We start from the raw sequence: 24,751 nt of genomic DNA on the forward strand, positions 1-24,751 counted from the left end.
CAGATAAGTGTGAAGTGTTAAATTTTGTAAGGACAAATCAAAGTAAGACTTTTACATTTAACTAAAGGGCTCTGGGTCATATTGTAGAACAGAGGGACCTCAAAGTATACGTGCATAGTTTCCTTAATGTGGAGCCCCAACTAGATAGTGCAGAGATGAAGCTTTTGGTACACAGACCTTCATCAGCCAGGGCATTGAAAATGGAAGCTAGAAAGATATGTTGCATTGTAGAAGATGTTGGTGAGACCATACTTGGAGTATTGTGTACAGTTTAGGTTACCCTGTTACAGGAATGATACATTAAATTGAAAAGAGTGTGAAAAACTATTTACAGATAGACAGACATACTTTATTGATCCCGAGGGAAATTGGGTTTCATTACAGTCGCACCAACCAAGGATAGTGTAGAAATATAGCAATATAAAACCATAAATAATTAAATAATAATAAGTAAGTTATTCCAGGTGGAAATAAGTCCAGGACCAGCCTATTGGCTCAGGGTGTCTGACACTCTGAGGGAGGAGTTGTAAAGTGTGATGGCCACGGGCAGGAATGACTTCCTATGACACTCAGTGTTGCATCTCGGTGGAATGAGTCTCTGGCTGAATGTACTCCTGTGCCTAACCAGTACATTATGGAGAGGATGGGAGACATTGTCCAAGATGGCATGCAACTTGGACAGCATCCTCTTTTCAGACACCACTGTCAGAGAGTCCAGTTCTATCCCAACAACTTCACTGGCCTTACGAATGAGTTTGTTGATTCTGTTGGTGTCGCTACCCTCAGCCTGCTGCCCCAGCACACAACAGCAAACATGTATAAGCATGTTTCCAGGACTTGAGGGACTATGTTCAAGGGAGGGGTTGGACAAGTTGGGCTTTTGTTCCGCAGAATGTAGCAGACTGAGTGGTGATCTCATAGTATTGAGCTCCCACAAATATTTTCACATTTTATTGTCCCATTTTTGAAATTTAAAATATATTAAAGTAGGATACTTTTGAGCTAGACTACAAAACATTATGCATCATGTCAAGTCAAAAGAGAAATTCCAAAACCTGTCAACAATTTATTAAAAATTAAAAACCAAAATTTGTGAGGTTGAAAACATATTCACCCCCTTTGTAAATAGTACACTAACTTTCCTCAGTATGTTACCTTACCATCTCACCCAGTTTGTTGATGTAGAAAATTGGAGGATCACCTGCTTTCAATGAACTTACCTGCATAAATACCCCCTTGCTCTATAAAGTCCAACAGTATGGTAGATTTTCAACAAACCAAATCAAAATAAGACAAAAGATCATTCAAGACAAGTCAGGGAACTGGTAACTAAGTAGCACAAATCTGGGAAAGGATACAAGACCATCTCAAAGGCACTAAACATACCTTGAACATAACAGTGCCGTCCATCCTGAAACAGTGGAAATATATGAAATCACAACTATATTGCCCAGGTCAGGACACTTCTCTAGACTTAGTTGCGAGTAAAGAATGGCACTTGTAAAAGAAGCTACTGAGATGCCAATAGTCACTCTGAACTGAGCTGCAGAAGTCAGTGACTACAAACTGGAGATGAAGTTCATAGCTCCACAATCTCTAAGGCCTTGCACTAAAAGAGTATGCATGGAAGAGTGGCAAGGAAGAAGCCTTGGCTAAAGAAAAAGCCTATACTTGCCTGTAAAGACTTTGCAAAGTGTCACTTAGAAGATACTGTAGATATGTGGAAGAAGGTATTGTGGTTGAATGAGATTAAAATGAAAATTTAGTGTCTCAACACTAAGCTGTACGTGTGGTGTACATTTAATATTTCACATTATGTGAACAAAGGGGTCAGGGCTGAATAATTTTACAAGGCCCTGTATACTAAATCTCCTCAAAGTGATGGGCATTGTATGTCTGAAGCTCCAAGATCCTGAAAACTGAACAAATTAACAAAATTAAACTTGTTTTCAGCTAGTGATATATTAATGATTCTGTAATTTTGTTTCAGGCTAGAAGGATTGTTGAAAAAAAGTTACTTCTCAATGTTGTCACTTTTGCCACTCTGCATTGTAAATGTGCAGTTACCCCTTCTGACTTTTGATGGAGCAATACCTTATCTCCCGCCTGGGTAGCCTCCTACCTGCCGGCATGAACATCCAACTCACAGACCTCTGTTGATACCCCTGCCCCCCCCCCCCCCCCAACCCTATCTATTATTTCAGTCTGGTTCTCTTTCTCTTTTTTCCCCCCTCACTATAATCTCCCCCCAGCCCTACCTTTCTTTCTCTTTTATTTCCCATAATTCTCCACCTTTCCCCTGGCCCATTTCCCTCCAACCTATCACTTCCTAGCTCTCTACTTTATCCCTCCCCCCACTTCTTATCCCCCCTTGACCATCCCATGTTACTTCACTCCTGATGAAGGGTTTCGGCCCGAAACATCGTCACTACCTCCTCCCATAGATGCTGTCTGGCCTGCTGAGTTCTGCCAGCATTTTGTGTTTTTATTTATTTCCAGCATCTGCAGATTCACTCGTGCTGACTTTTTTCATGTTCAGTTTAAGCCATTGTTTTGACCCTGCATCATCACCCTTAATTTGCTTAAGTTTCCCATCGGAAAGCTTCTCATTGGTGAAGAAACTGAAGGAGTTGGGCTTGGTGCAGAAAATTTTGCTGTCTGCAATACAGAGGTGCCTGAGTTGGTGCATGCAAGCAAATGATTCTCCTAGTTCTTTTTCTTGTGATCACAACACCCTATTGGGCATTGGTAATGTGGAATGCTGCAAGTCCAGTTCACTAGCTTATTGGCAGAACCACTGGCAGGGAGCTGTGTGGCCTTGGTCATAGTGAGAACTAGCCACAGTTTGCAGCTGCTGAGAACAGAGGTATCGGAGGCAGTGTGGCACAGCATCCTTGCTGGCATTGGTGCTGCTCTTCAGTGTTCACTCGGTGCAAGACTAGGCCTCAAGACACTTTACTGCCTAACGGCAGGTCCCAGGAAAGGGGTGTCAGAATTGGAGCTGGAGGCAGGGTGGCACGACATCCAAGCTGGCATCAGTGTTCACTCAGCAGAAAACAAGCTGCATTTTGTTCGACTGCTGTAACTTTCATGAACTCAGGGACGTGGAATATATTCTTTATTTTTGTGATTGTATTTTATTGCTATCTATTATGTGTTATATGTCCCTTGTATGACTGTTGGTACTGTGTTTTGCACCTTAACCCCAGAGTAATGCTGTTTCATTTGACTGTATTCCTGGGTAATCATATATTAAGCTTGAACTTGAAGCTGAAACATGAAGTTTTTTACTGCCCCATAAGTTTATTTTACTGTTTCCTGTCTCGGCTAGGCCCAGGAATGGCGGGAAGTATTGTGTGGGTCGTAGAATGAAGTTCCGGTCCTGTAACACTGAGCCGTGCCCAAAGGGCAGAAAGGATTTCAGGGAAGAGCAATGTTCAGAGTTCGATGGGAAGCATTTTAACATCAACGGGCTGCCAGCAAATGTGCGCTGGCTTCCGAAATATAGTGGCAGTAAGTATTCCGAGCCATTCTGTGGTGCAGTTGGCTAAAATTCACTGTAATCTGGAGTCAATTTCATCCGTCTGTCTCTGCGTCAGTTCTGATGAAGGATCGCTGCAAGCTTTTCTGCCGTGTGGCTGGGACCACTGCGTACTACCAGCTCAAGGATCGCGTCACCGACGGCACTGCCTGCGGCCCTGACACCAACGACATTTGTGTGCAAGGCTTGTGCAGAGTAAGTTATGAAGCGGCACGTTGTTGAAACTGGGGAGGGAGGGGGAGTGTTCCTTTAGATCCGTATGTCAGCTCCCCATGACACCTGAAAACACTTTGAAGGGAACCAGCGCCATGCAGGTCCTGGGCGAGAAATGCACCGGATGCATTTGACTATTTGTTTCAGCAGCTTGGAATTGATGGGGGAAGATTTTCTTGGGGTCGTGTTGGCCTCGCAGCCAGGAAGCATCTATACAGACTGTGGGATCTGCTTCCCTTCGTCCCATGTTCCTCTGTCCTCTCCTATTAGATTCACCCCTCTTCAGCCCTTAAACTTTTCCACCTATCACCTTGCAACTTCTCACATCACCCTTCCTCTCCAACCCACCCATCTTCCTCCTCACCTGGTCTAACCTGCCTCCTGCCAGATTGTACTCCTTCATCTATCCCACCTTCCTCTGATGCCCCTCCTCCTCTCCTTGCTCCTGTGGTACATTTTCCTCTCCAATCGCCTTCTGTCAAACTCGGCCCTTAAACTTTTCCACTTATTGCTTCCCAGCTTCTTGCTTCATCCCCCAACCCCCACACACGTTCCCCCTCATCTGGCCTCACCTGTATCTCCTTCCCTTCCCCCCTACCTTCTTACTCTGGCTTCCACCTCTTGCTATCCAGTCCTGATGAACGGTCTTGGCCTGAAACGTCAACTGTTTATTTCCCTCCATAGATGCTGCTCCACCTGCTGAGTTCCTCCAGCGTTTGTTACTGGTATTGGTGTTGGTGTTGGTGTTGGCTTACTGTTGTCGCGTGTACCCATATACAGTGAAAAGCTTGTCTTGCATATTGTTCACACAGATCAGATCATTACACAGTGCATTGAGCTGGAATAAGGTAAAACAATAACAATGCAGAATAAAGCTACCGAGGGAGTGCAGTGCAAGTAAACAATAAAGTGCAAGATCAGAACAAGGTAGATTGTAAGGCCAAGAATCCATCTTATCTAAGAAGAAGTACTTTCAAGATTCTGAAAACAATGGGATGAGAGTGTCCTTGACCCCATGGTACATGCTTTCAGATTTTTGTATCTTCTGCCTGAGGGGGGAGAGGAGAAGAGAGAAGGTCCAGGCTGGGTGTGGTCTTCACTTATATTGGCTGCTTTACTGAGGCGTCGAGATGTACAGACAAAATCCATAGATGAGAGGCTGGTTGCTGTGATGTGCTGAGCTCTACAAGGTCTCTTGTGTTCATGTGCAGAGCAGTTCCCATATCAATCCATTACACATCCACAGAGAATGATTTCTATGGTGCATCGATAAAAATTGCTTGACAGAAACATGCCCGATTTCTTTAACCTCCTGAGGAAGTAGAGACATTAGTGTGCTTTCTTGATGTGACATCAATCTTGTTGGACTAGGACAGGCTTATGGCAATTTTATTCCATGTAGACTTCTCAGCTAATGCCTCCCCAAGCTAGCTGCAAAGTTGGCTCCTCGCACAAGGGTTCCCTGATGTCCACACACGTCCTGACAGACTGCCATTCCTGCATCATGGACACCATCAGATGTAGTGACCTCAGCCTCTCCACGTGATTCCTGGCTTGTACTCAGCCTTCGGATGAAGCAGTTGTGTGGGAATTGAGCTAGAGGTCTTCCCTCCTTAGGGAAAAGAAGTTGTGGACAGAGACTGACACTGTGGGGATGGGAACCACGGATTTCAGTACTAAGATAGATTTTTATAGACTTTTTCTAACATTAGCATTTTATTGTTTGTTGACTGTATTGTCCAATTATCAAAGACCAAACATTCAACTAGCAAGGGGTCTGCAACTGACATCACCCCAGTCCTCTGCAGCTGGTGATCACTATCAGATGAAACTGGTTGGATGACCTTTGACAAGTTTACCCTCTACCGCTGTCAGTGATAATATATGCAGCAGGAAATAGCATATACAGTACTGTTTCTTGTACATTAACCAGGACTTAACCTTTAACCTCCAGTACTTGTTTTACAGCAGGCGGGATGTGACCATGTGTTGAATTCCAAAGCAAGGCGGGACAAATGTGGAGTGTGTGGAGGAGATAATTCCTCTTGTCGGACCCTGGCTGGTACTTTTAACAATGCACAGTATGGTAAGTTCTGTACACTGTGTGCACGAACAGCAAACAGTAAAAATGACAAATTCGACGTGAGAGTCATGGAGTAGGGAAACTAACCCTTCACCCAGATGGTCCATGTTGATCAAGATGCCTATCTCAGTCATTTCCACTTGCCTACACTTGGAAAATAGCCTTCTAAACCAGGGGTTCCCAACCATTTTTACACCATGGACTTCCACCATTAACCAAGGGATCTATGGAACCCAGTTTGGAAACCCCTGTTCTAAACTTTTCCAATCCATGCACCTGTCCAACTTCCTTTTAAAAGTTGTTTTTACCCACCTCAATCATGTTCTGACAGCTCATCCACTCATTCCATATATGGACCACCCTCTGTGTAAAAAGGTTTCCCTTGACGTTCCTATTAAGTCTCTCCCCTCTCACCTGAAATCGATGCTCTCTAGTTCAGATTAACAATCAGAGTCATGTTTACTATCACTGACATATGCATGTCATGCATTTTGTTGTATGTGGCAGAGTACAGTGTTAAGTCATTAAAAATTACAGTAATTTATCTGATGCAGTTTGGGATTCAATTCTTAAGTCAGTTAATTCAACCTCTTTATGTGCTCGTGACTGCCTTTTGCAGTTTAAGGTTGTACATAGGGCCTATATGTCTAAAACTAAATTATCGCGATTTTATCCTGACATTGGTCCTGTTTGTGACAAGTGTAAGGGGGCGGGGCTTCTCTTATTCATATGTACTAGGCTTGTCCTAATCTAGAGAAATTCTGGAGGGAAGTTTTTTTTAATCTTTATCCCATATTCTTAATTGCCACTTAGAACCTAACCCTCTGATTGCCCTTTTCGGTACCTTGGGTAAGGCAGACATGCATTTGAGTCCGAGTAAATGTCAAACACTATCTTTTGCCTCTCTTTTGGCTAGAGCCTTAGTTCTTCTCTGGTGGAGAGATGTTGCCCCACCCACTCATGCTCAATTGCTTAGTGATATTATGTCCTGTTTAGACCTTGAAAAGATTCACTTCTCAATTCGGACATAAAGTTTCACAAGGTGTGGGGACCTTTTCTTGAATACTTTCATAACTCCGCTTTAGATTAAGTTTACTCTTTTTTTCTGTACCATAATCCCTTACTTTCAGCTTTTTTTCTGTAAGTTTTACATTTTTTTTGATTGGAATTATATTATAGTTTTGGTAGTAGGCATTATACTTTTTATATATATATTTACAGCTCTGTAGGGTCAAATGCTTCGATTAATTTTTCTTTTACATATTGTAATGGTCAGCCTGGAGTTTTGTAGTGGGAGGGTGGGGAGGATACTAACTTTATATGATTTTATTTGGGTGCTTTTTCCTTATGAAGTATATATTAGATATATTTGTTTTGCACTGTATTAATCTTCATTTTGTTGCTGTTTTTTTTGTAAATGTACTGTGGAAATGCATAAAAAATTAATTTTAAAAAATTATAATAAAGATAAATAAAGTAAACAGTGCCAAAGTAGAATAGCAAAGTACCGTTCATGGGTTCATGCATCTTTCAGAAATGTGATAGCAGAAGGGAAGAAACTGTTCCTTAAAGTGGTGAGTGTGGGTCTTCAGGCTCCTGTACCTCCACCCTGAAGCTAATAATGAGAAAAGAGCATGTTCTGGGTGGTGAGAGTCTTCAGTGATGGATGCTACCTTCTCGAGTTACTGCCTTTGAATGACCTAATTCTGCTTCTGTCTTAATGGTCTATGCTCAATGGTGGGGAAGGCTGTGCCTGTGATGGGTCTTGCTGAGGTAACATTCTTTGGAGCCTCTTTTTATCTTCCATATTGGAGCCCCCACACCAAGCCACCAAGCAACAATGCAAGTGGTCAGAATGCTCTCCATTATACATCTGTAAACATATGCTACAATCTTTGGAGACACACTAAGTCTCCTCAAAGTCATAATAATGTTTCTTGATTCCCAAACTGAGAAAAAGACTGAGTGTATTCACCTTATCCCTGCTGCTCGTGATATTTTAACACATAAAGATCACCTCTCAGTCCTCTATGATCTGAGGTAAAATGCTCCAAAATCCGTCAAACCTCCGCCCCCCCCCCCCCCCCCCATAACTCAATCCTGAGTTCCTGGCAACATTTTCATAAATCTCCTCTGCACACTTTCCAGCTTAATATTTTTATTTTCCTATAGCAGTGCATCCAAAACTGTTTGCAATATTCAAAGTGTGGCCTCATCCATATCAAAATAAACTCCCAACTTCTATACCTTGACAGATGAAGATCAGCATGCTAAAATGTTTTTTTACTATCCTGTCTCCTTGTGAATCCACTTACACTCTGTCTGTTCATGCACACGCCCCAGAGCCCTGCCATTCACTGTGAAAGTCCAACCATGACTTTGATTTGACTTTCAAAAATGCAACAATATTCACTTATCTGAATTAAACTTCATTTGCCATTCCTCACTCCACCAACCCAGATGATCAAAAAGCCACCCTGTAATTTTTGTTAAGTTCCTTTACTGTCCATGCATCATCTGTATTAGCATCTTCTACAAATGCATTAACATTTTCAGCCTTGATACATTGTCAAACAACAATGGGCCCATGACTGACTCCTGTGGCACAGCACTGGTCACAGGCTTCCAGTCCAAGAAACAACCTTCTACTAGCACTGGTCTATTCTTAGGCTAAAGAAGCCACGTTTTTAAAATATCAACAGATTAAAATAAAACACAGCTCTGCTTTTCAAACACAAGAGTTTCTGCAGATGCTTGAAATCTTGAGCAACACATGCAAAATGCTAAAGGAACTCAGCAAGTCAGGCAGCATCTATGGAGGGGAATAAACACTCAACATTTCAGGCCAAGACCCTTCATCAGGACTGAAAAGGAAGAGTGCTGTAGCCAGAATAAGGTAGTGGGATGGGGAGAAGCACAAGCTGGCAGCTGATAGGCTAAACCAGGTGAGGGACAAGGTGGATGGTTGAGGGAAGTGGATAATGTCAGAAGCTGCGAGCGGATAGGTAGAAGGGCTGAATAAGAAGGAATCTGATAGGAGAGGAGTGTGGACAATGGAAAAAAGAGAAGGACAAGGGGAACAAGAAGGTCATAATGGGCAGGTGAAGAGAAGAGAAGTGGTGAGAGGCTAGCCAGAATGGGGAATGGAAAAAACAGAAGGGGGAGGAGGAGTACTTGACGGAAGTTAGAGAAATCGATGTTCAAGCCATCAGGTTGGAGGCTACCCAAATGGAATATGAGGTATTGTCCCTCCAACCTGAGTATGGCCTCATTGTTTCAGTAGAGGAGGCAAAGGGCAGGCATCAGAATAGGAAGGGGAAGTGGACTGATTTTTCAGGTTTTCCTTTGCAAATATGAAAAACAAATTAATAAGTATTGAACTGTTTCTTAATTAGATAAAATAACATGGTACAAAAACTACATGAAAAATTCAGCCTATGGTTGTAGGATTGTCCTTGCTGATCAGAGTTCAAATCATGCCATTAGTTTTTTTAAAGCTTTCTGTAGAGCCCTTTGCTCTTTAAACTCTTTAAACAGCAAACCAGGAGCTGAACTCCCTCTGTGCCTGACTGCCGGTTTCACTCTGATGTGATTCTGGCTAATTCCCTTCTGTAATGCCCAAAGATTTTCCTTGACTACTTATTTTGGAATGAAGGAATTAGTCCTTTTGCAAGCCCAGTAATCGGGCTTTATTAGGACTTCAGCATAATGTCTCCCTGTAGAAGGTTAAAATCTATGTGCCTACATTGGTGTGTTTCTATCTGTCCATTTGAGGTTTGAGTATAATTTCATCAAGGTCAAAGTTCTAAATCTCACTCAATTAATAAATTTCAGATTAATTCCCAGGTATCCATATCATAAAGGCAACCAGTGAGTACCAAGGCGGAGTCAGGAATATTGGAAGCATTCAGCGGTAAGGGTGGGAATAGGAAGACGGGACAGGTGAATGAATGGCTGAAGAGGAGGGAGGGATTCAGTTTCATAGACCATTGGGATATTTTCCAAGGCAAAGCTGACCTCTAAAAGAGGAATAAATTTTTTTTGCATTTGTATTTATTATTTCTTCCATCCAAGGCAGTAAAAATCTTCTGTTGCATCTCCGTTGCAATGTTCAAGCAATAAAGAGGGGAAATGTGGGAGGATATTGCCCAAGCACTAAGATTGTACACGCAATTGTTTTGTATACATCTATGTACAGTCAGGTATGCAATCAGATCAATGTGTATTGATGAATCTGTTGGCCTGGTGAAAGAAGCTGTCCCTCCTGGAACCCCGGATTATTGGTCCTCGCCTTTATGCACCCAAACTAGAGGAAGGAACCAACAGCATCGTGAGGGAATTTGCTGAAGTGAACCAGAAGGGTTTAAACCAATCTAACAGTAGGCTGGAAGATAAACAAAGTGAGATGAATAAGGAAGGTGAAGAAGTTCAGTAATTGCAATTGCTAATTATCGTCACATATTTTGAGATACAGTGAAATGCTTCAGTTTAAAAGCTATTTGGACAGATCATTCCATACATACATTGAACTAGTACAAAAGGAAATAAATGGAATGCAGAATACCATTGCAGTGACAGGGAAAGTTACATTCGGACAAGTAAAGTGGAAGGGCCATGATGAAGTACAGTGTGAGGTCAAGAGTTCATCTTTATAGCCTAAGAGCTCTTCTCAAGAGTCTTCTAGAAGCTGCATTTTGGCCCAGGTGTGTGTTCTCTTGCATTTGCATCTTCTGCCCTATGGAATTTGGGGTGGGTGGGGTGGGAGTGTGTGGCGGGAAGAGAGAATGTACAGGGTTGGAGGATCTTTCATCATGTTGGTTGCCATCCTGAGGCAGGGAAAAGTACAGACGGAGTCCATGGAGGGCCAGCAGGCTTCTGTGATCTGCTGAGTTGTGTTCATAACTCTCTGCATACACTTGCAGTCCTGCAGAATACAGTTGCCACACCAAGCTCTGATGCACCTGGGGAGGGTGTTTTCTATGTTACATTGATAAAATTTGCTGAGGGGAATATGCTGACATTTCTTAGCCTCCTGATGAAGAAAAGGTGTTGCTGTGCTTGGCTGTGGTGTCAACGTGGTTTGACTGGGACAGATTATTGGTGGTGTTCTTCCTAAAGGGCTTGAATCTCTCAACAAGCAAACTCAATGTCATTGATACTGTGACCAGTCTTCTCTTTGCTGATATTGGAGGAACAGGTGATGACTTGATAACCATGTCACTAGGCTCTCTCTCTCTCTCCTTCCTCTACTCTATCTCATCATTGACAGAGATCCAGCCCTCTAATGTCTTGTCATCTGCAAGTTTGTAGATCGGGTTAAATCAGTCTCTGTTTATACAGTCGGGAATGTGCAGGCGATGAGATGCAGCCTAGCAGAGCACTGGTGTTGAGGATAATCCTGGTGGCGATGTTGCTGCTGATCTTACAGATTATGGTCAGTTAGTCAGGAATTCAAGGATCCAGTTGCAGAAGGACGTGCTGAGTCATAGGTCTAGGAGTTTGGAAATTAGTTTGTTTCGAATTATTGCATTGAAGGCAGAGTGGTAGTCAATAAGCAATAGTCTAATGTCCAGATGCTACAGGAATGAGTGTAGGGCCAGGAGATAAACCTGCTTCAGAAGTAGGAAAGTTGTAGTGGTTGAGGTTATCTAGGAGGTTGGAGTTTATATGTGACAGGATCAGCCTTTGTTCATAAATTATGCTTTCCAATTGTGACAGCTTCCTGATCTCCTCTGCCCCCTCTCTAAAGCTTCCACATTCTTCCTATGACAAAGTGGCCACACTGAACACAATATTCCAAGTATGGTCTATACAGAGTTTTACAGAGCTACAACATTACCTCCCACTTCTTGAACTCAATCTCCCGACTAATGAAGGGAACACACTGTATAGCTTCTTAGCCAACCTATCAACTTTTGCGGAGATTCTGAGGTATCTATGGACATAGACCCCATGATCCTTCTCTTTATCCATGCTGCAAAGTATCCTGCTTCCATGTTTGTCATTCTAAAGCGTACCACTTTACACTTTTCCATGTTGAGCACCATCTGCCACTTCTCTGCCCAGATCTGCATCCTGTCACTGTTCCAGTAAAACCTTCTATACTATTGACAACTCCACCAACCTTCATGTCATCTTAATCCTTACTGACCCACCCTACCACTTCCTCATCAAAGTTATTTATAAACATTACAAACAGCAGTGGTCCAGAACAGATCGCTGTGGAATATCACTAGTCATGGACCTCCAGGCAGAATACATTTCATTCACTACCACCCTCTGCATTCTGTGGGCAAGTCAATTCTGAATCCACACAGCCAGGTTTCCCTGGATCCCATGTCTTGTGACTTTTGGAATGAACTATGCCTATGCATACTCCTCATATAAGACAGAGAGTATAAACTTGATTTCCTCAGTTATGCAGATGACACACAGCTGTATATCTCAGTTGAGCCTGATGGTGATAACACCCTATCTTCTCTGACTTCTGGAATGGCTACAATAAACGACCGGATGAGCAATAATTTCCCGAAACTAAATAAAGATAAAACTTTGGGTTGGTCCCAAAGCCGAAAGAGATAAACCTGATAAACTTGGGAGCTTGGCTGCCTTTGTAAAATCACAAGTAACAAGCCTTGATTCCGATTTTAATTTCAAATCCCACACAAAGAAAGTGACTAGAGCACCATTTCTATACTTTAAAAAATTGCGAAGGTATGTTTGTTTCTGTCGTGTAACGATGCAGAAAAACGAATTCACACCTTGACATTGATAGACTAGATTACTGCAATGTTCTTTCCACAGGCCTTCCAAAGCAATCTATTGACAGACTTCAGCTCATTCAGAACAATGCTGCTAGACTTTGAACCAAAATCAGGATGGGGGAACATAACAATCCCAATCCACCTGCTGTGCATTTGCTTCCTGTATATATTAGAATTGATTTAAAGTTCTTAGTAGTCTGGACTGGAGTACATCACAGAATCAGTTTGTTTTATAATCCTGCCTGAGCTCTTGGGTCTTCTTCTGTCAGTCTCTTAAATTTAAACAACCTTCCTCAAAAGATAATTGGCAAGTCATCTTTTTTGAACTACATTCCTAAACCGTGGAATTCAATACCTAAAACTATAAGGGATACAGACTTAGTTGACATTTTTAAATGCCAGCTCCAAACATATCTATTTATCCAGAATCAGTATCAGGTTTAATATCACCAACATATGTCATGAAATCTGTTGTCTCTGCAGCAACAGTACAATGCAATACTAATAACAGAGCAAAAAACTGAGAATTACATTAAGTATATATATATTAAATTAAATAAGTAGTGCAAAAATAAAAATTAAAAAGAAGTAATGAGGTAGTGTTCACGGGTTCAGTGTCCATTCAGAAATCAGGTGGCAGAAGGGAAGAAGCTGTTCCCAAATCATTGAGTGTGGGCCTCAATGTATCTCCTTCTGGATGATAGCAATTAGAACAGGACATGTTCTGGGTGGGGGGGGGGGTCCCTTAATGATGGATGCACCTTTTTGAGGTAATGCTCTTTGAAGATATCCTGGATACTATGGAGACTAGTGCCCATGATAGAGTTGACTAGGTTTACAGCTCTCTACATCTTATTTCAATCCTATACAGTAGTCACTCCCCCCCCCCATATCAGACAGTGATGCAGTCAGTTAGAATGCTCTCCACAATACATCTGTAAAAATTTGCGTGTGTCTTTGGTGACATAAGAAATCTTCTCAAACTCCTAATGAAATATAGCCAGTGTCATACCATCTTTGTAACTGCATCAATATGTTGGGCCCAGAATAGATTCTCAGAGATGTAGACACCCAGGAACCAGAAATTGCTCACTCTTTCCACTTCTATAAGGACTGGTGTGTGTTCCCTTAGCTTATCATTTCTGTAGTCTACAATCAGTTCTTTGGTCTTACTGACGTTGAGTACAACATTGTTGCTGCGGCACCACTCTACTGGCTGATATATCTCGCTCCTGTACGCCCTCTTGTCACCATCTGAAATTCTGCCAACAATAATTGTGTGGTCCCTAAGTTTATAGATGGCATTTGAACTGGGTGTAGAGAGAGTAGAGCAATGGGCTAAGCACACACCTCTGAAGTGTGCCAATGCTAATTGTCATCAAGGTGGAGATGTTATTTACAATCCACACAGATTGTGGTCTTCTGGTTATGAAGTCGAGGATCCAGTTGAAGAGGGAGGTACAGAGGCCTAGGTTTTAGAGCTTTTCAACAGAACTGCAGGAATGATTGAGTTAAACGCTCTGCTGTAATCAACCTTGCTTTTAACTAACTGCTTTTTGACTTTTATTTTAATGTTTGCTCTTTATGCCATTGTAAAGCACTTTGTATACATTGTCTGCGTGAAAATAACTTGGCAACTTTCAGACTATTCTCGTGTTACTCGGTATTATGGCTCTGTGGAAATTTACATAAATATTGCTGTGTAGGCCTATTGTTTAATGCTATTGTGTAGTGGCTTTAGGATGATATCAGTTGTAGATATTACTATTGGGACAATGTATACCCTGTTCATGTTCCATAGTCTTTCAATTTCCTCTTTTAATTTAGCATATTTCTGATGTTTTTCACTTATTGATTTTTGTATGTTATGTGTGCTTGGAATGGCTATATCTATTAAGTAAGTTCTTCTTACTTGTTCGTTCTGTAATAATATACATCCAGATAATTATTATGGATTGCTTTGTACTGATGGATTGGTTGTCAATATAATTGGTAGGACATTGACTCAAAAAACATATCAGGCTTGTACGTGTAATAAAGTCTAGTGTCTCCTATGAGCGTGTATTTTAAAGCAAGATTTTGGTGAATGATGTTTACCATTTTATTGTACCTGTGTAAGTAATCATATTGAGTTAAACTGCTACAAGATCATGTAAGGTATTGGATTACTTCTTGTTTTTCTTGCCATTTTCTGCATTTATCATCTTGAATGCATTCTTGACATTTTTTGTGCAAACTACTTGGTCCTGGATTAGATTGGGCATAATTTGGTATGTATGGCCAGGTAAGGTTAACCAAGCAATATACAGGTGATCCAACTAGAGAGGGGCAACACTGGACCTCCTCTTGAGAAATGAGGCTGGGAAAATGGTTGATGTTTCAGTGGTGGAGCACTTTGGGAATAGTGGCTATAATTCTATTGGTTTTAAGACAGGAACTTGCAGAAGATGACTTGGAGAAACTGTTAGCAGATAAAGGAAAATCTGACAAATGGGCAGATTTTAAAAGTGGAAGTTTAGGGCCAGCATGTTAATGTTAGAGTGAAGCGAAATGTTAGCTGGCTTACCAAACTTTGGCTGATGAGTGATATTGGAACTCCGGTCACAAAGAAAAGGAGACATATGTAACATATGGGCAGTGTGGTCAAGCAAGGAGTAGACCATAAATAAGGAAGGAAAATACTTCAGAAGGAAATCAGGAGAACTAAAAGGAGACATAGGATGCTCTTAGTAGTTAAGTTAAAGGGGAACTGAGTTCAAGAGTTGAGACACCATGTTGCAAATATACAAGGCATTGGTGAAACCACTTAGAAAATCATGTGCAGATTTGGTCATTGTTTATAGGAAGGACTTAATAAAGCTGGAGAGAATACCGAAACGATTCGCAAGGATGTTGTCGGGGCTGGAGAACTTGAAGGACTGGATAGGCTGGGACTGATTTCCCTGGAGTGAAGTGGTGATCTTATGGAGGTTTTTACAATCATTGGGGCAGTGGGGTGGCAAATGAATAAGCTGGATAGTACGTTTTTTTTTCTCAGGTTTGGAGAGTCTCAGTAACTTTCAAATCCCTGGCCCTGACCACCTCATCTTCACCATGGATGTTCAGTCCCTATACACTTCTATTCCCCCATCAAGAAGGCCTCAGGGTTCTCCTTTCTTGAAAAACCAACCAATTCCCCTCCATCACCACCCTCATCTGGCTGGCAGAACTGGTCCTCACCTTCAACAATTTTTCCTTCGGATCCTCCCACTTTCTCCAGACTCTAAGGGAGTCTGCATGGGCATCCGCATGGACCCTAGCTCTGCCTGCCTTTTTGTTGGCTCTGCAAAACAGTCCTTGTTCCAAGCATTCTCTGATAATGCTCCCCAACTCTTCCTCCACTACACTGGTGATGCTCCATGCACCTATTCTGAGCTCATCAATCTTATCAACTTTGCCTTCAACCTTCACCATGCCCTTAAATTCACTTGATCCATCTCTGACACTTCTCTCCCCTTTCTTGATCTCTCTGTCTTCATCTCTGGAGACAAACTGTCATCTGACATCTTTTATAAACCTCTTCAGTGTTTTGAAGAAGTAAGCTTGTAGACGGAGCTGGTGTTGAAGAAGTAAGCTGGAGATGAAGCCAAAGGGTCTCAACCCAAATCATCGACTGTGCTTCTTCCTATAGATGCTGCCTGGTCTGCTGCATTCCACTAGCATTTTGTGTGTGTTGCCTTTATAAACCTGACTGGTTCTCAAGGTTGACTAGATCTCTTCCCAACCCATCTCCTCTTCCCTTTTCTCAGTTTCTTCACCTCTGCTGCATATGTTTTCAGGATGCAGCTTTCCATTCCAGAACATCAGTTGACCTCCTTCTTCAAAGAATGGGGTTTCCTTCCCTCCACTGTAGATGCTGTCCTCACTCGCTTCTCTCCCATTTCCCAAACATCCATGCTCACCCCACCTTCCTGCTGCCTCAACAGTGACAGTTTCACTTGTCCTTTCCTACCACCCCATGAGCCTCTGCATCCAACACATCATCCCCCGCAACCTCCACCAACTCCAAAGGGATCCCACCATAAAACCTATCTTATGTAAAGAAGGAACATTGATTACTACATTGGTGCTGCTTCCTTGATCTCTCGGTCTCCATCTCTGGAGACAGTCTGTCCACTGACATCTTCTATAAACCCACTGACTCCCATAACTACCTTGATTATATCTCTTCCCACCCTGCCAAATGTAAAAATGCTATTCCCTATTCCCAGTTCCTCCATCTCTGCCGCATCTGCTCCCAGGATGAGGCTTTCCATTCCAGGCCATCTCAAATGCCCTCTTTCTTTAAGAATCGTGGTTTTCCTTCTGCTGTCATCAATGATGCCCTCACCCGCATCTCCTCCATTTCCCGCACTTCAGCCCTCACCCCATCCTCCCGTCACCACATCAGGGACCATGTTGCCCTTGTTCTCACCTACCACCCCACCAGCCTCCGGATCCAGCATATTATCCTCTGCAACTTCTGCCACCTTCAACAGGACCCCACCACTAAGGACATCTTTCCCTCGCTACCCCTCTCCGCTTTTCGCAACGATCATTCCCTCCGCGACTGCCTGCTCCACACGTCCCTCCCCACAGATCTCCCACCTGGTACTTATCCCTGTAAGCTTAAGTGCTACACCTGTCCCTACACTTCCTCTCTTACCACCACTCAGGGCCACAAACAGTCCTTCCAGGTGAGGCAACACTTCACGTGTGTCTGTTGGGGTAATCTATTGCATCCGGAGCTCCCGGTGCGGCCTCCTCTACATCGGCGAGACCCATCGCAGATTGGGGGACCGCTTCGTCGAGCACCTACGCTCCATCCGCCACAACAGACAGGATCTCCCAGTTGCCACCCACTTCATCTCTGCTTCACATTCCCATTTGGATATGTCCATACATGGCCTCCATGCCATGATGAGGCCAAACTCAGGTTGGAGGAGCAAAACCTCATATGCCGTCTGGGTAGTCTCCAGCCCCTTGGTATGAACATCAAATTCTCCAACTTCTGGTAATTCCATCTCTCTCCCTTCCACCATCCCACTTTCACTCTGCCTCCTCCCTCTCTCATGATTCAGCCTTCTTATACTACCCATAGTGCTTTTCCCTTACATTCCTTCTTCACCTCTCTTGCCTATCACCTCCCTGCTTCCCCTCCCCCACCCCAAGATCTTTCCTCTGATTGGTTTTTCACCTGGCACTTTCCACCCTCCCCCCCACCTTCTTTATAGGACCCCTGCCCCCTCCTTCTTCAGTCTTGACAAAGGGTCTTGGCCCGAAACGTTGACTGCTCATTTCAACAGATGCTGCCCGACCTGCTGAGTTCATCCAGCTTTTGTACATATAGAATGGTACAGCTCAGTGCTGACCTTTTAATGTACTCCAAGGTCAATCTAACCCATCGTTGCTATACAGCCTATAAATCTCCATTTTTTCTTTCATCCAATTGCCTATTAAAGAATCTTTAAATACCCCTAATGTACCAGCATCTACCATCACTCCCATCAGTGTGTTCTGGGCACTTACCAGTCTTTGTATAAAAATTCTTCCTCTGATGTATCCCTTCAGTGTTGAAGAGCTTGCTGTGACTGTTCACTGCCACGTTTCAGCTTTTCCCGTGGTACATGGGGGGGGGGGCATGGTAGCGTAGCCATAAACACAAGATCAGGACTTCATTCCCACTGCTGTCTGTAGACATTTGTACCTTCTCCCCATGACCATGCGGGTTTCCTCCCACATTCCAAAGACATGAGTTCGGGGTAGTAAGTTGTGGGCATGTTACATTGGCGCTGAAAGCACTTGCAGGCAGCCCTGCTGTTTCGATGTAAGTGTGACAAATAAAGCTAATCTTTAATCTTTAAATTTTCCTCCGCTCACCATAAAAGGATGCTCTTTGCTATTAAACGTTGCCACACTGAGAAAAATACTCTGCCTGTCCATTCTGTTTATACCTCTCCTAATCTTATATACTTCTACCTCTCATCCTCCTTCACTCGATGTTTTCTCTACAGATTTTCAACATATGTGTTTTTCTTTTTATTTTCAAGATTTACAGTTTTTCAGAAGTTATGCAGTACCATTATTATAAAGTATTTCGCAGATGGCAATGTATTAGTTTCCCCACAGAAGGAGCAGATAATGCACACACATCATTGGTTGAATGTTATTGTTAGAGTCATAGAAAAGTACAGCACATGAGCAAGCCCTTCAGCCCATCTAGTCTATGCTGAACTATTTAAACTGCCAACTCCCATTGACCTGCACCAGGACCAGAGCCGTCATACCCCTACCATCCATGTACCTATCCAAACTTCTCTGAGATGTTATAATTGAGCCTGCATACTTGTGCTGGCAGCTCGTTCCACACTCTCATAGATAGATAGATAGATAGATACTTTATTCATCCCCATGGGGAAATTCAACTTTTTTCCAATGTCCCATACACTTGTTGTAGCAAAGCTAATTACATACAATACTTAACTCAGTAAAGAATATGATATGCATCTAAATCACTATCTCAAAAAGCATTAATAATAGCTTTTAAAAAAAAGTTCTTAAGTCCTGGCGGTAGAATTGTAAAGCCTAATGGCATTGGGGAGTATTGACCTCTTCATCCTGTCTGAGGAGCATTGCATCGATAGTAACCTGTCGCTGAAACTGCTTCTCTGTCTCTGGATGGTGCTATGTAGAGGATGTTCAGAGTTATCCATAATTGACCGTAGCCTACTCAGCGCCCTTCGCTCAGCTACCGATGTTAAACTCTCCAGTACTTTGCCCACGACAGAGCCCACCTTCCTTACCAGCTTATTAAGACGTGAGGCGTCCCTCTTCTTAATGCTTCCTCCCCAACACGCCACCACAAAGAAGAGGGCGCTCTCCACAACTGACCTATAGAACATCTTCAGCATCTCACTACAGACATTGAATGATGCCAACCTTCTAAGGAAGTACAGTCGACTCTGTGCCTTCCTGCACAAGGCATCTGTGTTGGCAGTCCAGTCTAGCTTCTCGTCTAACTGTACTCCCAGATACTTGTAGGTCTTAACCTGCTCCACACATTCTCCATTAATGATCACTGGCTCCATATGAGGCCTAGATCTCCTAAAGTCCACCACCATCTCCTTGGTCTTGGTGATATTGAGACGCAGGTAGTTTGAGTTGCACCATATCACAAAGTCCTGTATCAGTTTCCTATACTCCTCCTCCTGTCCATTCCTGACACACCCCACTATGGCTGTGTCATCAGCGAACTTCTGCACATGGCAGGACTCCGAGTTATATTGGAAGTCTGATGTGTACATCACTCTCTGAGTGAAGAAGTTTCCCCTTATGTTCCCCTTAAACTTTTTACCTTTCATCCTTCACTCATGACCTCCAGTTGTAGTCGCACCCAACCTCAGTGAAAAAAACTTCCTTGCATTTACCGTATCTATACCTCTCATAATTTTGTATACCTCCATCAAATCTCCACTTAATCTTCTATGTTTCAAGAAATAAAGTCCTAACCCATTCAATCTTTCCTTATAACTCAGGTCTTCCAGACCCAGCACTATCCTCGCAAATTTTCTCTGTACTCTTTCAACCTTATTTACATCTTTCCTGTAGGTAGGGGACCAAAACTGTACACGATAATCCAAATTAGACCTTACTAATGTCTTATCAACATAACATCCCATCTCTTGTACTCAATACTTTGATTTATGAAGGCCACAGTGCCATAAGCTCTCTTTATGATCCTGTTATTGGTTGAAGGATGAGTATGGGTGGAGACAATTTCCGCCTGTCCATCACTGTCATATTTTATGTCTGTTAGAATTTACCAGTTGTATATTTTCAGCTGAAGGCCTGTACCTCTGACATTGGGCCCTCATTGGGGATCCAGCATCAATGGACAAATGTAATCACCAAGCTGGAGATAACAGCAATGATTTGAAATTGGCCTGGCTCTTCACCAACTGATGCCATGTTTAGGGGGGTTCAAAGGAATGAAGGCATATTTCATTGAAACTTACTGAATATTGAAAGGCCTAGACAGACTGCATATAGAGAGGATGTTTCCTATTGTGGGTCCTATATTAGGACCAGAATGCACCGTATCAGAATAGAAGGATGGCTCTTTAGAATAGGGATAAAGAGGAATTTTCTTGGCCAGAGTTTGGTAAATCTGTGAAACTCATTGCCACAGATAGCTGTGGAGGCCAAGTCACTGGGTATATTTAAAGCAGAAGTTGAAAGGTTCTTGATTTGTAAGGGCATCAAAGGTCATAAAGAGGTAGAAGAATGGGGTTGAGAGGGAATAATGAACTGCCATGATAGAAGGGCAGAGCAGATTTGATGGACTGAATGGCCTAATTCTGTTCCTATGTCGTATGGCTTTATGGGGTTGAGAGAGATAATAAATCAGCCATGATGGAGTGGCAGAGCAGAATCGATGGGATGAATGGCGTAACTCTGTTCCTATGTCTTATTGCCTTATGGGACTGAGAGGGAAAATAAATCAGCCATGATGGAATGGTGGAGCAGACTCAATAGGCTGAATGGCCCTATTCTGCTCCTGTTTATGTTTTATTTTGCTTGAGATATTTCTTAATTGCATGAGAACAGAGATGGGAATTTTAATTCAACAATGTGTGTGATGGAAACAACAACACTGACAACTGCTCTGAAAAGCAGTTTTACCATACTTCTAGGTTCTTTTATAATAGCATTAATTTTAAATGGACCTGTGTAATTGACCATGTCAGAGGGGAGAGTGTCTTTGTCCTACCTTCAGGCAGGCTTGGCACAGAGCTGCTTCGAGGCACTTGTGCTTCCAGAGAGGCCATAAAGCACTGGCATCTTCCACAATCATGACTTGTATACTCATAAATTAAATGCAGGGGAATTTATGGTCTTTCTTGAATTTGTCAGACAGCCAATAACTTGAGCTTATGTAACCTTTGAACAAATGATACAGCATGAAGTGATACACTTCGGAAGGTCAAAGTTGAAGGCTGGAGTACAAGGTCAATGGCAAGATTCTTTGTTGTGTGGAGGAACAGAGAGATCTTGGGGTCCACGTCCATAGATCCCTCAAAGATACCATACAGGTTGATAGTGTAGTTAAGAAAGCATATGCTGTGTTGGCCTAGATTAGTCAGGTGACTGAGTGCAGGAGGAGAAGAAAATGCTGCAGCTCTATAAATCTTGTTATAGGAAGGATGTGGAACTTTAGGAGAATGCAGAGGAGATATACCAGGATGCTGCCTGGAAAGGTTGAGTGAGCTTGTACTTTTCTCTTTAGAGTGAAGGAATATGAGAGGTATATAAGATTATGAAAGGCATAGATACAGTGGAGAGCTACTGCTTTTTTCCCAGAGTGACAATAGCCAATCCCAACGGACATCCATTTAATGTGAATGGAGGAAACATTTAGGGGAGATGTCAGAGGTATGTGCTTTTTTATATAGAGACTGTTTGGTGCCTGGAATGCATTTGTCCATGGTGATGGTAGAGGATAAAACAATAGGGACATTTCTGAGTTTTGAGGTAGGCGCATGGATGAAAGAAAATGGAGGCTTATAGGCTGTGTAAGAGGGACATTTTGGATTGGCAGTGTCATATGTTTGAAATAGGTAGGCACAAGGTCTTGGGCTGAAGGCCTGTACTGTACTGTGCTGTTCTATCAATATTCTCAGTGCAGGTCATAGACCTGCTGCCTTGTAACTTCAGCTGAGGGTAATGTCAATGTTTCATGTAAGCTCTGAGGACTGAAGGGCCTGCTTATCTCCTGCCGTCCCTATGGCAGCCTTTCTCAGGACATCTTTAGTCATCGGAATAAGTGTCCAAATGCATGGTCAAAATGGGACAACTAACAGAGGTGAAGGCATTCAGGGAGGGAGGTTCAACAGTGAGCACATTTGGGGATCTTTCTCAGATCCACCTAACATGACGGTAGGCAGCAAGTAGATCTTCTTAATAATTGTAGAATATTGAACTACATAATTGTAAAATAAATCTATAAATTACAAGAAATATATATTAAAATTAATTAAGTAGTGCAAAAAGAGAGCAAGAAAAGGTAGTGTACAATGGTTTATTATCCATTCAGATATCTGATGGCAGAGGGTAAAAAGCTGTTATTAAGAAGTTGAGTGTGTCTTCAGGTGCTTATACCTCCTTTTTCATGGTAGCAGTGAGAAGAGGACATGTCCTGGGTGATGGGGGTCCTTAATGGTGGATGCTGCCTTTCTGTGGCATGACCCTTTGAAGGTGTGATCGATTCTGAGGAGTCTAGCGCCCATGATGGAGTGGCTGAGTTTGCGTCTTTCTGCAGTTTTTACAGTTTTGTGCTATGGCTCCTCCAAACGGTGATACAACCAGTAAGACAGTTCTTCACGGAGCATCAATAGAAATCTGTGAGAGCCTTTGGTGACATATCAAGACTCTTCAAACTCCTAATGAAATGTAATGACTGTTATGTCTTCTTTGTAATTGCATCAGTATGTTGGTCCCAGGCTAGATCTTCCAAGATATTGACACCCACGAATTTGAAACTGCTCACACCTTTCCTCTGCTGATCCCTTGATGAAGACTGGTGTATGTTCCCTTGTAATCTCCATTCTGATGTCCACAATCAATTCCTTGGTCTTACTGAAGTTGAATGCAAGGTTGCTGTTGCACCACCATCAACCAGCTGATCTATCTCACTCTTGTATGCCCCCTCATCACCATCTGAAATTCTACCAACGATAATTGTATCATAGGCAAATTTATAGTTGGCATTTGAACAGCGCCTAGCCGCACAGTTGTGCGTACAGAGCAGTGAGCTAAGCACATATTCTTGAGATTGATTGTAAGTGAGGAGGAGATTTCATTTCCAATCTGTACTGACTGATGAGCAGGTCAAGGATCCAATTGCAGATGGAGGAGCAGAGGCCCAGGTTTTGGAGCTTGCTGAGTAGTACTGAAGGTATGACAGCATTGAACCCGGAGCTATAATCAATAAACAGCAGCCTGATGTAGATGTTGTTATTGTCCAGGTGATCCAAGGCTGAGTGGAGAGCCAATGAGATTACATCTGCTGTGGACCTACTGTAGTGATAGGCACCTTGCAGTGTGTCCAGGTCCTTGCTTAGGTAGGAGCTGATTCTGACCATGATCAACCTCTAAACACTTCATCGCAGTAGATGTGAGTGCAAGATCATATTATTGAGGTGTGCCAGTGACACACCCTAAACAAGGACCCTTTGCAATCTGCGTGTTACCACAATAGGTCTGCTGTCATTGAGGCAGCTCACCCTGCTCTTCTTGGGCACTAATGTGATTGTTTCCCTTTTGAAGCAGATGGGAAACTCCAACTGCGGCAGTAAGAGATTGCAGATGTTCTTCAGCATTCTCACCAGCAGGTTGACACAGGTTTCCAGTCCCCTGCCAAGAAAACTATCAGGCCCTGACACCTTGTGGAGGTTCACCCTACACCATATACTACCCTGATTCAATTTCTTGTGGGCATTCACAGTAGATAGAATAAAACACAATGGAGTCAATGAAAAACTGCACACGGCATACGGTCGTGTATACGGGCATACAAAAAAAGAATGTGCAAAAGACAACGTGTGCAAATGCACAAAAAGAAAAAAAAATAGTTAGATAAAGTGATAAATATTGAGACCTGAGTTGTAAAGCCCTTAAGCATGAGTCCATATATTGTAGAATCAGTTCAGTATTGGGGTGAGTAAAGTTATCTCCACTGGTTTAAGAGACTGATGGCTGACAGGTAATAACTGCTCCTGAACCTGGTGGTGTGGAACTTGAGTGTCCTGTACCTCCTTCCTGATGGCAGCAGTGAGAAGAGAACATGCTGAGGGCTCTAGATGATGGATGCTGCTTTCTTGCAACAGCTGTCCTTACAAATGTGCTCAGTGGAGGGGAGGGCTGTATCCATCACGTTTTGTCGGCTCTTCCATTCAAGGGCATTGGTTTTCCCATACCGGACCATGATGCAGCCAGGCAGTATACTGTACACAATGCACCTATAGAAGTTTGTCAAAGGTTTAGATGACATGCCAAATCTGTGCAAGCTTCCAAGAAAGGAAAGGCTCTGCCACGCTTGCTTTATAATGGCAGTTATTGGCTGGATCTGGGCCA

The 24,751-nt window shown here is 42.8% G+C and overlaps 1 protein-coding gene across 2 annotated transcripts in view; it reads left to right on the forward strand.

The window, feature by feature from the left end:
* LOC140734642 (A disintegrin and metalloproteinase with thrombospondin motifs 20-like) overlaps positions 1–24,751 on the forward strand; it is a 536,409-nt gene that overhangs the window by 257,121 nt on the left and 254,537 nt on the right. For both annotated transcript variants that reach the window (XM_073058884.1, XM_073058885.1), the window contains 3 exons: positions 3,332–3,513; positions 3,600–3,736; positions 5,723–5,840. In XM_073058884.1, the coding sequence (XP_072914985.1) occupies positions 3,332–3,513; positions 3,600–3,736; positions 5,723–5,840 (437 nt within the window). The remainder of the gene's footprint in view (positions 1–3,331; positions 3,514–3,599; positions 3,737–5,722; positions 5,841–24,751) is intronic.

The sequence above is a fragment of the Hemitrygon akajei genome, chromosome 10 (assembly GCF_048418815.1).
Source record: "Hemitrygon akajei chromosome 10, sHemAka1.3, whole genome shotgun sequence".
Classification (NCBI taxonomy): domain Eukaryota; kingdom Metazoa; phylum Chordata; class Chondrichthyes; order Myliobatiformes; family Dasyatidae; genus Hemitrygon; species Hemitrygon akajei.